This window comes from Thamnophis sirtalis, unplaced genomic scaffold (assembly GCF_051295495.1).
Source record: "Thamnophis sirtalis isolate CommonGarterSnake01/CBP01778 unplaced genomic scaffold, rThaSir2_p1.2 scaffold_9, whole genome shotgun sequence".
Taxonomy (NCBI): domain Eukaryota; kingdom Metazoa; phylum Chordata; class Lepidosauria; order Squamata; family Natricidae; genus Thamnophis; species Thamnophis sirtalis.
Genome location: NW_028261389.1, coordinates 21,623,987 through 21,640,507, shown reverse-complemented (window position 1 = coordinate 21,640,507; position 16,521 = coordinate 21,623,987). Strand labels below are relative to the sequence as shown.

The following is a 16,521-nucleotide window of genomic DNA, read 5'->3' as shown; positions in this document are numbered from 1 at the left end:
TGTAGCTATATAGCAATAGCAATAGCACATACCGCTTCACAGTGCTTTACAGCTCTCTCTAAGCCGAGGTGGCGCAGTGGTTAAATGCAGCAGTGCAGGCTACTTCAGCTGACTCAGTTCTGCAGTTCGGCTGTTCAAATCTCACCGGCTCAGGGTTGACTCAGCCTTCCATCCTTCCGAGGTGGGTAAAATGAGGACCCGGATTGTTGTTGGGGGCAATATGCTGACTCTGTAAACCGCTTAGAGAGGGCTGAAAGCCCTATGAAGCGGTATATAAGTCTAATTACTATTGCTATTGCTAAGCGGTTTACAGAGTCAGGGTATTGCCCCCAACTATCTGGGCCCTCATTTTACCCACCTCGGAAGGATGGAAAGCTGAGTCAACCTTGAGCCTAGTGAGATTCGAACTGCCAAACTGCTGGCAGCCATGATCAGCAGAAGTAGCCTGCAGTACTGCACTCTAACCACTGCGCCACCGCGGCTCAATATCTTAACGTACAGACATAGTCTATACATAACAAGAATATACAGATATGTTTTTCTGATCACTCATGATTCTGGAGGCAAGCAATTAAGAAAATAAGAAGAGATATGAGACACAGTGGCTTTGAAGTCATAGATAGCGCCCTGCATTTAATTGCTCTTCAGGTAGCTACTTCTAAACATTCTGGAACAGCAGGCTTTATGGGGGTTACTCATGCTCTTGTTATCTCCCTGTCATATTCACCCATCCAGATCATCCAGAAACTTCAGCTGATATAGAATTTGGAATTTGGAATTGGAATTGATTTTATTTGTAGGCCGCCCTTTTCCCTGAGGGGACTCAGGGCGGCTCACAGAAACCAGGGAGAGGGGAATACAATACAATACAGTACTAAGACGACAACACATAATAAAATAATACGCAACATGCATACAACATTCGGGCGGGGTAATGGTCCTTATCCCCAGGCCTGACGGGCGAGCCAGTTCTTCAAGGCTGTGCGGAAGGCCTGGACGGTGGTGAGGGTACGGATCTCTACGGGGAGTTCGTTCCAAAGGGTCGGGGCCGCTACTGAGAAGGCCCTCCTCCTTGTGGTTGCCAGCCGACATTGGCTGGCCGATGGGATGCGGAGGAGGCCCAACCTATGAGATCTTATAGGCCGTAGGGAGGTAATTGGCAGAAGGCGGTCTCTCAAGTATCCAGATCCACTGCCATGTAGGGCTTTATGGGTGGTCAATAGCACCTTGAAGCGCATCCGGAGATCGACAGGTAGCCAGCGCAGCTCGCGGAGGATAGGTGTAATGCGGGTGAATCGGGGTGCACCCGCGATCACTCGCGCGGCTGCGTTCTGTACTAGCTGAAGTCGCCGGATGTTCCTCAAGGGCAGCCCCATGTAGAGCACATTGCAGTATTCCAGCCTAGAGATCACGAGGGCCCGAGTGACTGTTGTGAGAGCCTCCCGGTTCAGGTAGGGTCGCAACTGGCGCACCAGGCGTACCTGGGCGAATGCCCCCCTGGTCACAGCTGCTATATGATGGTCGAATGACAGCTGTGGATCCAGGAGGACTCCCAAGTTGCGAACCCTCTCTGAGGGGTGTAGAATTTGACCCCCCAGCCTGAGTGTTGGATTAATGGCCGAATTTTTGGGAGGAAAACACAACAGCCACTCGATAGCAGTCCTCATGTTCAATGGCCAACTTTGGTACTAACCACTGCTGCAAGAGATGCTTCAGTGTTTCTGAATGCAATTCAAGATGCTGGCTGATACTTTTAAAATCCAAAATGGTTCTGAGCTCGAGCATCAAAGATACCACCTTTCTCATTTAGATTCCTTCCATTCAACCCTGGTGGCCAGAGGGGCCTTATCTAACAGAAGCAGAGGAGAATAGGCACAACAGTTAGCCTACTCAGCAGCAGTTCTGCTCCTGAGGAATAGCTTGTCCCTGGACATAAGGATGCTCCTCACACATATTCATAGAGACCTTTCTTTGCATATGTATCACTTCAACATGCAAGACATACTTGTTATAATTCTTTATATTCTTAAAGATTCCCCTTGCACATATGTGCTAGTCATTCCCAACTCTAAGGGGCACTGCTCATCTCCGTTTCAAAGCCAAAGAGCCAGAGCTGTCTGAAGACATCTCCGTGGTCATGTGGCCGGCATGACTAAACGCCGAAGGCATACGGAACGCTGTTACCTTCCCACCAAAGGTGGTTCCTATTTTTCTACTTGCATTTTTTACGTGCTTTCAAACTGCTAGGTTGGCAGAAGCTGGGACAAGTAACGGGAACTCACTCCATTATGCAGCACTAGGATTCGAACCGTCAGACTGCCAACCTTTCTGAGCAACAAACTCAGCGTCTTAGCCACTGAGCCACCGTGTCCCTTTTATATTCTTAACAGTACGTTATTTGTTGCTGCTATCTTAACAGCCATAAAACTAGAGTCCATGAAGATTGAGGCACTAATAAATCTTGTACTTAAATAATCGAACACTAGCAGCCAAATCCTTGTTAAGTCTTACTGATTCTTTTCCAAAACGACAACCAGCCTTTGTCCTTATAAATAGGATAGAGTTTCACATTTTCACCTTGGCAGGAATTCAGCCCAACCATGATCACATGGCCGGTGCATTCAGTAAACAAAACAATGTGGACACACAGGCAACGCATGTTTAACAGGAAGAGGAGCCTTGCACAATAACCACACAGTGGAGAGGAAAGCCACTAAAAACATAGGTACAAGGGGGAGAACCAACTTTCGCATACCCAGCTTTGCCAAACCAGTTTCCCATGACAGCTACCACACAGGGCCAGCCCGTGGACTGCAGCAAGCCATTCACAATCCACAGGCAGCAGTAGAACCACTTGTTGTAGAAATGCAGCCATTCGGTAACAGTGCCAAACACAAACACCTAAAAAGAAACAAGAAAAAGAAGAAAATGGAGTGTCGATCCCAAATTAGTCTGGCCAAATAGATTCATGATGCTTTCTAGCCATGCTCTATATCAGTGTTTCTCAACCTTGGCGACTTTAAGTCCTGTGGACTTCAACTCCCAGAATTCCCCAGCCAGCTGTGCTGGCTGGGGGATTCTGGGAGTTGAAGTCCACAGCACTTAAAGTCGCCAAGGTTGAGAAACACTGCTCTATATAATTATTTATAGGCTACAAGTTAAGATCTATCTGGGCACAACGTCTCTAATTACTACGGCAAGAAAGCTTTTAGTAATTTTTTTTCCTATGTCTGTTACCAAACAGAAAACTGCATTTTTCCAAGCACACGCTTCAGCTGATCTAGAAGAGAATGTACAGAACTGGCACATTGTTAATTTTTAAAAAAATAAAAATTACCCTGTACGATAACAACTATAATTGGAATAAAATGGCTTTAGCAACAAGTATCATATTTCCTGTTTTTGCTCTCAAGAATATTTTAAGAAGCTGAAATCTCAAGAATATTTTATCAAATTAATGAATCATTTGGCTATAAAACACAATCTCCAGCACAGATACATCAAAATGTTCAGTCCATGCATTCTTTTATAAAGCTGAAGATCCTACTGAGTTTCTTGAATGCAATATCTTCATTTACTTAGAAGTGATTTCTGAGAAAATGTTACAGATGTTCAAAGTCAACTACTACCCAGGATAGCATATTTTCCCAACTTTGATTTTCCAACTTACCACTAAGGCAGAGGAGCACATCCCAAAGGCCAGAACCCAGCGCATGTTCAAGCGATCCCCAATAATACCACTAACAAAGAGGCCCTAAAATAATAATAATAAAAATTGTTATTCAGTAAGAATCAGCTGAAGAAAGTTGTGATAGTCAATGAAACGATTATTCTTTTCAATATCATCATCATCTAATGACCCCATAATCCCTTTCAGGGTGGAGTCTGGGCAACTGAATGGAACTAGCAGAGTGTTTTAATGGCCAGATGCTCTTCCTGTCGCCAATGCGGAGGTTCAGCAGATATACTCTCATTGTGCCCAAAGAGAGGAATATCTGCCTCTACCTAGGATCAAACTCACAGTCTCCCAACTGTGAGGAGAGAGCTCCATCTCTAGCCCACCACACCACTCCTATTCTTTTTAAGGTTGTATTTGTCATAAAGTCATACAATTCAGATGAGACTAATTTCAAGCCCTGTAAAATCAATAACTAAACTATGCAATATCTTATCTGCCACTGAGCAAATATTAGAATGCAGTACTGCTGGCTACTTCAGCTGACTGCTGGAAGCCTGCAGTTGGATCCTCATCGGCTCAAGGTTGACTCAGCCTTCCTTCCAAGGTCAGTAAAATGAGGACCCAGATCGTTGGGGGCCATACGCTGACTCTGTAAATCGCTTAGAGAGGGCTGTAAAAGCACTTTGAAGCGGTATATAAGTCTAAGTGCTATCTTATCAGGTGCATCCAGGGTTTCCTGTTGTTTCACCCCACATGCAGCACTTGGCAAAACATTTTCAGGCTTTGGAGTCAAAGGCATAGAGCCCACTTTGAAGTATTTTGCAACCTCATCATGACTAAAATTAAACCCTAAGGAAGTTGCTCTGAAGAACTCAGATGTAATAAAATGTGAATCCACTTTGAAGTAATCTATCAGGCCATAACAGCCCCATTAAAAGTTAATTCTGTACTGTAAAGCCATATATAAGTCTAAGTGCTATTGCTATTGGAATGATACGTTAGGAATATAATCTAACGGTTGGGTTGGCAATATATAAATCATGTAACAATGCTGTACCTGTTTCTTTAAATCATACTGTAAAATGTGATTGGTTGCTGTTTTCCTCAATCGGCCATAAAAGGGAGCCAGAATGACTGTTAGCTCTCTGTTTGTTAGATGCTGGGCTGATCTGATCTGAGTGTTTTGGAAGCTGGCTGTTAGAAAGTGCTGTGAGCTATTGTAAGTTTTGCAACTGCTAGCAAACTTTGAATACCGAACTGATTATATGATACTGGACTATGTTATTTGGATTATCCTGTTATCTCTGAGAAAAAGATGCTAAAATCTGAGAGAAAAAAACAGCAAAAATAAAGAAATGCTCAAGGAACAACTTTTCACATTTCATGTGTTCTGAGAACATGATCACCAGCACAAAACAAATGGAAAATATCTCAATACTCTAAAATATTTGGCCCGGGGGTGGGGTGGGGGGATGACACAAGCATTAATATGTGATTTTGCCCACTTGAAAGATGCATTAATATTTTTACACAATAAAATGAGATCATTCAAAAATTACTCTTCCTGTTTAGACTACCATAGATTTTTTCCAAACGGATGCCTGTCAAAAGTAAGGGGTCTATCCCCTTGGCAGCAAATGATGGAATTGTAACCAATTTGGTGTATGGTTTAGTTGTTGGATTGAACAAGTGAGACATATCTTCAAATCCATGATCAGTTGTGAAAACTTGCTGGGACTGTTATTGTGGGAACAATAGGAGAGTGAGCACTGGGTATGCTTCCTTGAGTTCCTGAATAAAAAGTGGGATATAAACTAGCAAATAACTAAGCTCATCTAGAAGAAATGGATCAGGAAAGGCTGCTGCTGTCAGCCTGGAGATTGCTGCTTTCTTTTTCATGTCTGTTTCTTTTTTTTGGCACAGTGTAAGTAATCAATACTGTACCCTTTTTGTTATACTCAAAAACTGTGCAATATTAACTAGATTTTGGCTGGATGCACACATAAAATGGTTTCTTTGGCTCTGGCATATTGTGTGATGGAAATCTAACAACTGCACAAGTCATGTTTTGTAGCTTAATGTGTGACAGAAAGCTAATCCATTGCAGTTTATTGAGCAAACTATGATGAAACAACCTGGTGTTTAACACCACGAGCTAATAAGAGACAATGAATACAGCAGGATCCAATTTGGGTCATTCACCAGGACTAGAAGTTTAGCCCTATCAGCTTTTGGACACTTATATTTGCTATCATTTGTGACAATAACTATAGCTTTCCAATAAAGTTAGCATGGAATCTTTGCTCAGCAGTGAAAGCTTTCAAAAGATCCCATTTTCAATTATTTTTTTGTAAAGCTAAGAAAGACTTAAGAGAGTCCTGTAATTATAGGCAAGCTGTAATCCAACTCCCGTCAGTTCTAGCAATGCAAGATCTTCTGGGCTGAACTCCAGCTGCCATAAATTCTAGTGTCAAATAATGAAGGGTAATGGAGGCAGCGGTGGAAAAACACCTGGAGAGCTTGGTAGATGATACTGAGCTTCATAGATCAATGCTAATCATCCTGTAAAATTATACGCTATGTTGAATCTGATGGATTTAATCTCCCGCTTTCTTCAAAATTCAAGAACTGTTCAAAGAAGGAGAATTTGCTCACCACAGCATAAGAAAACAGGAAGATGGTGTCCAATGTTCCAAGGAACAACGTAGCTTCTTCAGCATTAGGAAATAGATGACTGCTGTTCCAAAGCTACAAAGAAAAGTCAGATTACTATAAAATGAGATGGCAATTATGTAGCAATTACGTAGCTAATACAACATAGCCCCATAAATATTAAACAACACCCCCACTTAATCTCTTTAGTCCTTAGATTCCAGCCATGGTTATTTCTGAAGCCATGTAATTCAAATCCCCATACTAAAGGCTAGGAGATAAAGTGTTAAATTTACTATCCCACTCAAGCTATTTAAGGCACACAGAAACACAGCAATCCTGACTCATGATATTCATAGTAATTTCTGGTAAAACTGAATTTTTAAAAAGATCCCTCTCTAGTTTCACTTCTACAAAAAAGAGAAAGATTTCCAGTTTCTGAGACAGAGAAGTTCCTTCGGTAAGAACTACATCTGGCTGGGTTTCTGTAGAAAGTATCTCAGGTGTATCCAGTGGTGGGATTCAGCCAGTTCGCACCACTTCGGGAGACATTTCCTGGAAGGGGGGATATGCTGTTCGAGGTCTGGACTGATTATAAAAACCTCAAAGCTCTCAAATCCCATCAAAGACTATCCCAAAAACAAGTTCGCTGGGTACAATACTTCCAAAGGTTCCAATTCGAACTGAAACACATCCCTGCAGGGAAGAACTTGTTGGTGGATGCTTTGTCGAGAAAACCGCAGTACGACAGTAAGAAGAAAGAAATGGTTCACCCCATCCTTTCTTCCTCCTGCCAAAAGGTGGCCCAAGTCACCATCCGAAACCAGGATAAGCTGATGACAGCAATGAAATCAGCACTCCCGGCAGACCCGTGGTTCAACAATAACAAGAACATCCCATGGTTCCGATCAACATTTGATGGGACCCCAGATAAGCTGGCTTTCTTCCTGAATCGAGTCTGGGCGTACTAATGAAACAGCATAGTACAATAGAATATTAGTGTGGCAGGCCAAAGATCCTAAAAGGAACCAGCTGCAGGCCTGACAAATCGGTTGTAAACTTTCTGAGCAATTTGGTGAACCGGTTGTTGGACTAAATCATTAGGGCAGAAAACCGGTTATTAAATTATTTGAATCCCACCACTGGAGGTATCCAATTAAAGAGCTTCATTAACTAATTTGTTAGACAGAACTTCACCAGAACTTCACCATTTCTCGTGAATGAATCAGGCTTTGTTACAAAGTGAAAAGAAGGAAGCCTCAAAACACTGAAACTGTTAATTCTCATAGGACAACCTCTTAATCAGGGAACATAGCAGCTTGCCCTGCTACTTCTTGTTAATGGAAAATGCCAGTGTTTACAGAGTAAAGAACACTCCTAGAAAGCATATCACTAGAAAAAGAAGACATCACACAATTCCCTTTTCCCCTGGTTTGCCGAAGCTTATCTATACTTAACCTATCCAGCATCAATCCTCAGTAAATATTTAATGGAGACAAGGTTACCTCTGAACACCTGTCTATATATATAAAAAACCCGGCATGATACTGCTTTAACTAGTCGAAAGCCAGTTCTTCACTCTTAGAGATGTGAGAATTAATGACTTTCCAGATCCTGCTGCATTACAATTCCTAGAAGCCCCAGATTTTTAAAACAACCCACAGATTCTTTCTCCTGCTTTTGATTTCTGCTCCCTTGAGCCAATCTAGAAATTTGCAGGTAGCATGTGTCTAGAATATAGATCAGACCAAGAAATGAACTACACATTAAGAGAACAGAATCATGCAAGTCTACTTATGCTTTACCTCAATGTTTCTCAACCTTGGCTACATGAAGAAGGGAGGGCGGGGGGCGGGAGGGACTTCAACTCCCAGAATCCTGGCTGGAGAATTTTGGGGGGTTGAAGTCCACCTATATTCAACTGGCCAAGATTGAAAAACACAGGTTTACTTCTTCCTAATATAAATTAAAGAGGGATCTGCCTGGTTTTTTTTTTTTTCATTCCTCCTTCACCATTTGTGTTTAAGCAACATTTCCCTCCTTGTTATTATATTAATACATCTTCCTCTCTCTCCATCAAGGCCATCCTCCTTTCTTTCTACATCATGGATCTGGAAGGGGATGTCTTTTCTTTCCAGCAGACCCTTCTTCTAAACCCCACAACTATACATCAGTGAAGAAATACAGTGGACTACCATAATTCTGACTGAATGTTGTGGCACTTCTAGCCTGTCCAATTGCAGAATTTATCACAGTGTCTTGCCTTCACTAAATTTTAGAAAATTATAGGGGATAATTTGAATTATCCAAAGCTCAAGATGACTAAATTCATTGAAACCCTCTAAAATCCTGCAAGCACAAGGATAGGTAGGCAATTATATGGTCTTATGTGCAAGAAGTTTTTAACAAAAAAACCTCCCCTTTTAAAATAGTACAAAATACTAGACATAAAGTGGAATGTATTGTGAAAACCAGGAAAAATATCAGAATAACCTCCTAATCTTTGAATTTTATTTTTATTCATTTTTATTTATAAGTTTTAACTTGTTTTAACTGTTTTATGCTTTTCTTCGTGTATTTATATGTTTTTTAATGTTGTAAACCACTCAGTCGCTTAGGGGGAATGGGCAGTGTAGAAATTTAATAAATACACAAACAACAATGGTGACTGTAAATAAGCTACATACTAGGCTTTATTTAAATTATGTCGTACAGGTAGTCCTCAAGTTACGACCACAATTGAGCCCAAAACTTCTGTTGTCAAATGAGACATTTGTTGAGTCCTCAGTGAACAATCACTAATTACCATAACTCCTCACTGTATTTCCTCAATGCAGAGGCAGGCAAATCCTTCCCTTTGCAAAACCGACAGAATCCTCCTCAGTCCTTGAGACTTGTGGTAGCTGCTCTTTAGCGATCTACAAACATCTCAATAGCAAAAGCATGGAATCTATTCTGAAGCTCCAGAGTATAACAGTATAAGACTTCTTTGTCATAACATTAGGGTTTCATATCATGTTACATGTCTCTATCATGTCACTTCTTGATGCCTAATTTAAGATTCTTCTTCTTTCCTAAATAGAGGTTTAGCTTCTGCCTCTTCATGTCCAAGATAGTCTGGGCATATAAGCAAAGATAATTCTTGCCATCTCCAAATAACCTTGCAGGTCCTAATTCCTTTGACCTCAATGTTACTCTGATGAAAGAGAAACATTTTTAAAAGCGTCTTGCTTCCTTGATATCCCTCACTAAACTCTTGTTGGCTTGCTTGTTCTGTAGGCCAACCCTCTGGGGAGATGCTAACTTGTGCAAGGCTTTGAAAAATCAGTAAAAGTCAACCTCCTTACCTCGTATGGTTGAAGAATGAAGGCAGAGTCATTAAAGCTAGAGGGGGTCCATTGGCTGGAGATGCTGACCTTAACGTTGCTAAAGGTCTTTCGGGAGGCATGGAGAAGAGAGTAGCTAGGAATTGTAAAAAGAAGAATTACAAAAAAAGAAAGAAAAATTAAACATATATTATTATTACCTCAAGTATACAAGGAGTCAGACTTCTTGTAGATTTGAGGTAATATATGTTTAATTTTAATTCTTGCATCTAGCAAGGAGAACGTTGGTTATGAATAAGGATGTCAGTGAATCAAATAGAACCAGCGGGGTGCAAATGATGTTACTATTGTGTTCTAAATTGTATTTTAGTTTATGCTATCATTGCGCATTGTGAATTACCTAATTACCACAGCACTGTCTTATCTCTAAACATATTTACCCATGCAGTAGGGCTATATCATTATTATCCTTTTCATCTTTTCTACTATCTTCTCCTACTGGTAACTTACTATTATATTACTTTGTTGTTTGCATGTACACTGAGATCTTACGCACCGATGATAAATTCCTTGTGTGTCCAATTACGCTTGGTCAATAAAATATTCTAATGTAACAAAGTATTCTAATCATAGCGCATTGTGAATTTTCTTCTTTATCGTCTCTGCTGAATGGCATTGCCTATCTTATTAATATAGCCCATGCCAGAAATACTTTAATAAGAAACTATCATTGACATTAGCTATGCTGTTGGGACTAATAGATATTACGGAATGATGGACATTCAAAAAAGGGCCTGAGGGATCAGACCAAATGCCTATCTAAATCCAGCATCCTGTTTTCCTCAGCAACCATATAGCTATGGATAGTTATAATTGGTAGACTTATCTTTCATGGATTAAAAAATGGGTGAGATACAACTATAGTTGATGAGAAGTTTGTAGGTAACATTTGTTCTGCATCGACATATTGATTCTACCGTATAAAAGGAACCTTTCAGTGCTCTACTTTCATCCAGGTTGCTCAAGAATTCAGATGAATCCCATGCAGGTGCAATTACAGCCACCTACCTGAAGAAAGTGAGGAGGAACACAGCAACATGATGATGTGTGAACTGTGACACAAGGCTTTTCTTAGTAGACTGCCTCCTCTGAGTAAAAGGCATAGCTCCCTTTCAGGTTTCTCCAATTTCTTCCCCCAGCTTTCTTTGCCCCGGAAGGCTGGAATGTAAATTATGTCATTTCTCTTCACCTTTTAAAAATAAAATAAAAGCAAAATAAAGTCAAGGAATATTGAAACAGAGGCAGCAAGAGCAAAGTATAAACATTTTAAGTCCTACTTTTAAGAAAATGTATTCAATCACCTGTATGTGCACATATAATATCCTATGTCAATTGAAATATCAGGGAAATAATGTTTCACATTTCCTGACAAAGCAGAAGGAAATTTAATAAGGAATGGTTAGCTGTCTGTATTACTGGAGACACATTTGGGGAACTGGTACATTAACTCATATGGTTTGGGTTTGTTTTACTACTGCTAATATTAGATTGAAGTTCATAAAAAACATTGACATGAGTTTGCAGCAAATGCTATTGATCAAACATACACGATCCCCTATAAAATGTTATACTTGCTTACCTCTTAGCTTTTTGGAGGGACTAAAAATGCAAAATTCTTACAGTGGCTTAAAAGTTCTTGAGCAAAGGTACTTGTTTCCTTTTAGTTTTTTGAGTTTGTGTGTGTGTGTGGGGGGGATTAAACAAGGCAAAATACGGGAGAGTTTAATCTCCCCAAACCAGTGGTGGGTTTCAAAAATTGTTCGAACCTACTCTGTGGGTGTGGCCTCCTTTGTGGGAGTGGCTTGCCGCCCATGTGACCGGATATGAAGATACCGACAACACTTGTCAGAACCACCTTAAATTACCTCACACACAGCACTGGCATGCATAAGAATATGATGTAAACTTGTTTTTCAAAAGGCATCTTTTGTTTGTGTTAAAACAACTTCAACACACGCAATGTTCTGATTGCACCACAAACGCAGTAGTCATCCTTACCTTTCACAGAGGCACTGAGTTTTATAAATATGAGCATAATAGTGTAGAATAATCATATCCAAGGGCCAGTGGTGGGTTTCAAAAAAGTTTGGAACCTGTTCTGTAGGTGTGGCCTGCTTTCCGGGTCCACTGGTGGAACCTCTTCTAACCGGTTCGGTAGATTTGACAAACCGGTTCTACTGAATAGGTGCAAACTGGTAGGGAACCCACCTCTGTCCCAAACCGAAAAGAGTCCCATATTCTCAGCTCTGCTGTCTCTAGGACAGGGGTGTCAAATCTATGGCCCGCTATCAGGATACTTCACACACGGGCCATGACCTGTTTAGCGAAGCGGGAAAAAGTTGCAATACATCACATGATGATAATGTGTCAACATGAGTTTGACACCCCTGTGAACACATATAAAAGTAAAGGCTCCCCTCACACATATGTGCTAGTCGTTCCTGACTCTAGGGGTCTGTACTCATCTCCATTTCAAAGCCGAAGAGCCAACGCTATCCAAAGATGTCTACATGGTCATGTGGTCGGCATGAGTAAACACCAAAGGCACACGGAACACCGTTACCTTCCCACCAAAGGTGGTCCCTATTCTTCTACTTGCATTTTTATGTGCTTTCAAACTGCTAGGTTGGCAGAAGCTGGGACAAGGGAACTGCTAGGGATTCGAACCGCCGAACTGCCGACCTTTCTGATTGACAAGCTCGACCACTGAGCCACCACGTCCCTCTAGATCACATACACCCTGCTTATGGATTATAAGTTGCTCAGATCTTCTTGCTTATTCGTATTCCGACTGCCACACCTCCAAAAACCTTTCCTGAACATGTAGTGATTGCACTTGGAACCTTATACATGTGAAGTCTGTGTTCTAGAAGGAAGCTATGACCTCTCCCCTTATATGCTAGTTTTAATGCTAGTTTTGCATCATAACTATGGTTATGGTCCATGAAATAAAGAGCTGAGCCTCCCTCTCAACTTTACAGTATTCACTCAGTTGATCATCTACAGAGAATAAAAGAAGCACTTAGCTGCTAGATGTTATTCACTTCGTCAAGCATAGCACATTAATTAGAACATACTGCTATGTTTTCCAGGTTACAGTATATGTGTTTCTTGTTACAGGTGTAATGGCTCATCTCCTAACTTGAGAAAGTAAAGACTCTTGAAACGGATTATTTCAAAAGGAACCTTTAATCAAGCAGGATGGAAACCATTAGAAGCAAAGCAGCATCTGAAAACCTTTAGGCCATGCAAATGGGATTAAGCTGATAATGACCCCACCCCTTTGTCCGAATGCAGATTCTGACCAATACACAAGTGTGAAGATGCTTCCTTAACTCTTCTGCCCTGGGAGTCAATAAAGCACAAGTTCCCATGGCTATCGCTAGTTAAAGTTATATATCCCACATGGCTACCATAAAGATCCCTCCAGAGATGTTGGGACCTTCAGTCTCCCGGTGACAGGAAACCAGTTGAAAAGTTGTAAAACTCAGTTGTTTCAGATGTAGCTACTGATTTAACTCCAAGGCTCCCCTCCTCCCAATTGAATGGCGGTATCACTTTTAGAGATCTGACAATAGGTTTCAGTAACTGCACGAAACACGATCATTTCTAAGACAGGAGATCATTTCTAAGACAGGAAATCATTTCACTATTGGAGAACTCTGAAGGGTCTGCTAGGACTTGCTAGATACTCTGGAGGTAAGAGTAGATAAACACCTAAGGAACAGCAATATGCTGACTACTATTCTTCCTATGGTTTATCAGTACTTACCTTATCTATCCTTTATCTAGCTAATTCTCCTAGGAACCAGGAGGTGGAAGGGCAAAGAAAATTAACTACTAAGTAGAAAGATAAGATAAAAGGTAAGCAGTAGTCTACAGATAGAGAGGGTCTTTCCTCTTATATGCATACTTTAATTTGTAAATTCCAGTTGTTTATGAATAGGAAGTCTTTGGACGTCTCAACCAGGGTAGCAGAACTGTTGTCACATGATAGAAATCATCAGTAGCAACTCTCCTTCCAAGGCTACACATTCACATGTGCATAATGCACATTTGCATTATGCAAATGTAAGAGAAGTGGAGCAAGATTCTCTGGTAGCAATTCTTCCTATAACTGTACATTGGCGTTAAAAAATGATCCAAACTCTATTCCCTGAAAACGTGAAAGTTTTAAATTCTCATTGATTTTCCTTTATCAACAATTGGGACCCTCAACTCAATTGTTAAGTGCAACAGTCGCTAAGTGAAACTGTGACTGTGTCTATGATTTTATTTCAGCTTTGCTTTGCTTTACAGACCTGAGAAGCCGAGGTGGTGCAGTGGTTAGGGTGCAGTACTGCAGCCACTTCAGCTAACTGCTAGTTCTGCAGCTCGGCAGTTCAAATCTCACTGGCTCAGGGTTGACTCAGCCTTCCATCCTTCCGAGGTGGGTAAAATGAGGACCCAGACTGTGGGGGCGATATGCAGACTCTGTAAACCGCTTAGAGAGGGCTGAAAGCCCTATGAAGCGGTATATAAGTCTAACTGCTATCATGTGTGCGAGGACTGGTCATAAAATTACTTTTATATTACTTTTAACTTTTTCATCATTGTTTTAATTGCAAAAAGTCACCATACAAGGTGATTGCTAAATAAGGACTATCTGTGTTACATTTGCTATCTTTTTTTTTTAGAATTATACAGAGAATGAGATGTAATCAAGGAAGTATGCAATCCAAGGAATTTATCTGGTATGGTAACAAATCAGTATTCCTTCAGCATGTCCCTTCCCTTCTTTAAAAAGAGTAGAAAGCCACATTGTACCTTATGCTTGTAAAGATAGGCTGACATTATGTATGTTGGAGTGTTTGCATACATTAAATTATTATTAGATCTTAACCTTTCCTCCAGCCTCACAAACTAGCATATATAATGCTCCCTGATCCATATATTTCCTGACAACCACCATGAGATTGAAGGCGAGAGATGGGCAAAAAAAAAGGAAACCTTAGAGCAGGGGTCTTCAACCTTGGCAATTTAAGACTTGTGGACTTCAATTCCCAGAATTCTGAGAATTCTCCCAGAACTCTGGGAGTTGAAGTCCACAAGTCTTAAAAGTTGTCAAGGTTGGAGACTCCTGCCTTAGAGGACCTCAAAAGTAAATGATTGGTACTTGATCTGATTAATACTCAGGTTGAAGACTATCACAAAATCCCAAGGCTACAAAAGTTAGACTGGAAAGTTTCTTTAAAAAACCACAGGAGTAGCAAAACATTTTCAAATATTTGCCAAGAAATGTATAAGGGCATGTCTTGTTAGTGAGAAAGAAAACCATTCATATTCAATTAAAGTTAACATTTTGGATGGTAGCTTCTATCACAAATTTCTATATTCTGTACTGCCCACTTTACCATTAGAACTAATTTAATCATGTACTATGAGAATTTTCAACAGATAGCATCAATTACATGGTTCCTTCTGGCATTTTCTGATTAAGTACTATGCAACTAAGGAACAAAAACCATTGATTATAGAGATATTTTTGTGTCCAGTTATTGAGAGGACTATATTTTTGCAGCATATAAAGCCCACAATAGTTATCTGTAAAGGTACTATGTACAATATCCCTGATCCAATCAATCAACACACTCTATTGCAGTGTATAATTACATAGTCCAAGGACAAAAGAGAGAGAGAGAAAATTATCAGAATCTCTTAAACAGATCAATGTATTGCAGGTACAAAGACTGCTAATTCCAGGAATTCTCAGTCACAACCCCATTCCCAAAGGAATTCCAAAAAAGGACAGAAAGGTTTCCAGTTTGAGAAGTGTATGATTTCTAAATGGATTTAGGTTATGAACCCCATTAGTAATCATTCCACTGTTTTCAATATCATATTTTCACATTACCTCCTGTTTAGGATTAGAATAAAACTAACCCCAAGATTCTTCCAAACAAACATTCAAAATCTTGACTTGATATGCATTTATAATTATACATTGCTTTCGGAGCAGTTTTGATTTAGCCTCCAGCACTGTTAACCCAGATGATAAAACATAAACAAATGAGCTCTAAATCATATGGGTGGATGGGGAAGACAAATCCATCCTGGATCATCAGCAAGTGATGACATTAGGATTGCATCCACAGGGAAGATAAAACAAATAATAAACTTCTGGCTACAATTTGAAATTAATCTGATGCAGATCATTTGGAGAAGGCATTCTAGGACTTGTGTTAAGTCAGTTTGGGGAGAAATCTTATATTTATGTGTGAGTGTGTATAAAAAGAAAATCCCCAGGGTTTTAAACCACGCATGCACACCCACACAGACTCATTAAAAGAAAGAAAGGTATGCAGTGAGCCCTTGAAAAAAGGTTTTGCAACAAAGGGGGAAGATGTCCCTAGTTCAACTGCTACGTGGCAGAAAGTTGCCGTTCAGGGCACCGCTGTCACAGACAACAGCAGAAAGCGCAAGTCGCGGAATCAGCGGGCGAATCCCGGAGGCATCGGGCCATCCCTGAAAGAAGTAAGCGGGAGGGCAGCACGGGAGCCGACTTGGCATGCCAACACTGCAAAAACCCAACACGGTCTCGGGCAGGCTGCGAGACAGCCGCCTCCTCGCGCTCCGATCGCCCCATCCGTCACGGGGCAGCCGCGCCTCATCCCACGGCGACCAAGCCGCCCCGCGCTCGCCCTCCGGCGCGTTAATTACATCCCCCTCCCCTCCACGGAACCTCCACGTAAACACTGCTCACCTGTCCGCATTTCCAAGGCAACTTCCTGGAAGTCACATGACCAGCGCCTCTTCCGAGCTCGC

The 16,521-nt window shown here is 41.0% G+C and overlaps 1 protein-coding gene across 1 annotated transcript in view; it reads right to left on the bottom strand.

The window, feature by feature from the left end:
- The window catches only part of SLC37A3 (solute carrier family 37 member 3), a 44,619-nt gene extending 28,103 nt beyond the window's left edge, over positions 1-16,516 (bottom strand). The window contains exons 1-6 of the mRNA XM_087723010.1: positions 16,460-16,516; positions 10,726-10,906; positions 9,679-9,793; positions 6,335-6,427; positions 3,671-3,754; positions 2,756-2,901 (exon numbers count right to left, since the gene is read on the bottom strand). Of these exons, the coding sequence (XP_087579136.1) occupies positions 2,756-2,901; positions 3,671-3,754; positions 6,335-6,427; positions 9,679-9,793; positions 10,726-10,820 (533 nt within the window). The 5' untranslated portion in view covers positions 10,821-10,906; positions 16,460-16,516. The remainder of the gene's footprint in view (positions 1-2,755; positions 2,902-3,670; positions 3,755-6,334; positions 6,428-9,678; positions 9,794-10,725; positions 10,907-16,459) is intronic.
- Positions 16,517-16,521: the final 5 nt, after the last annotated feature.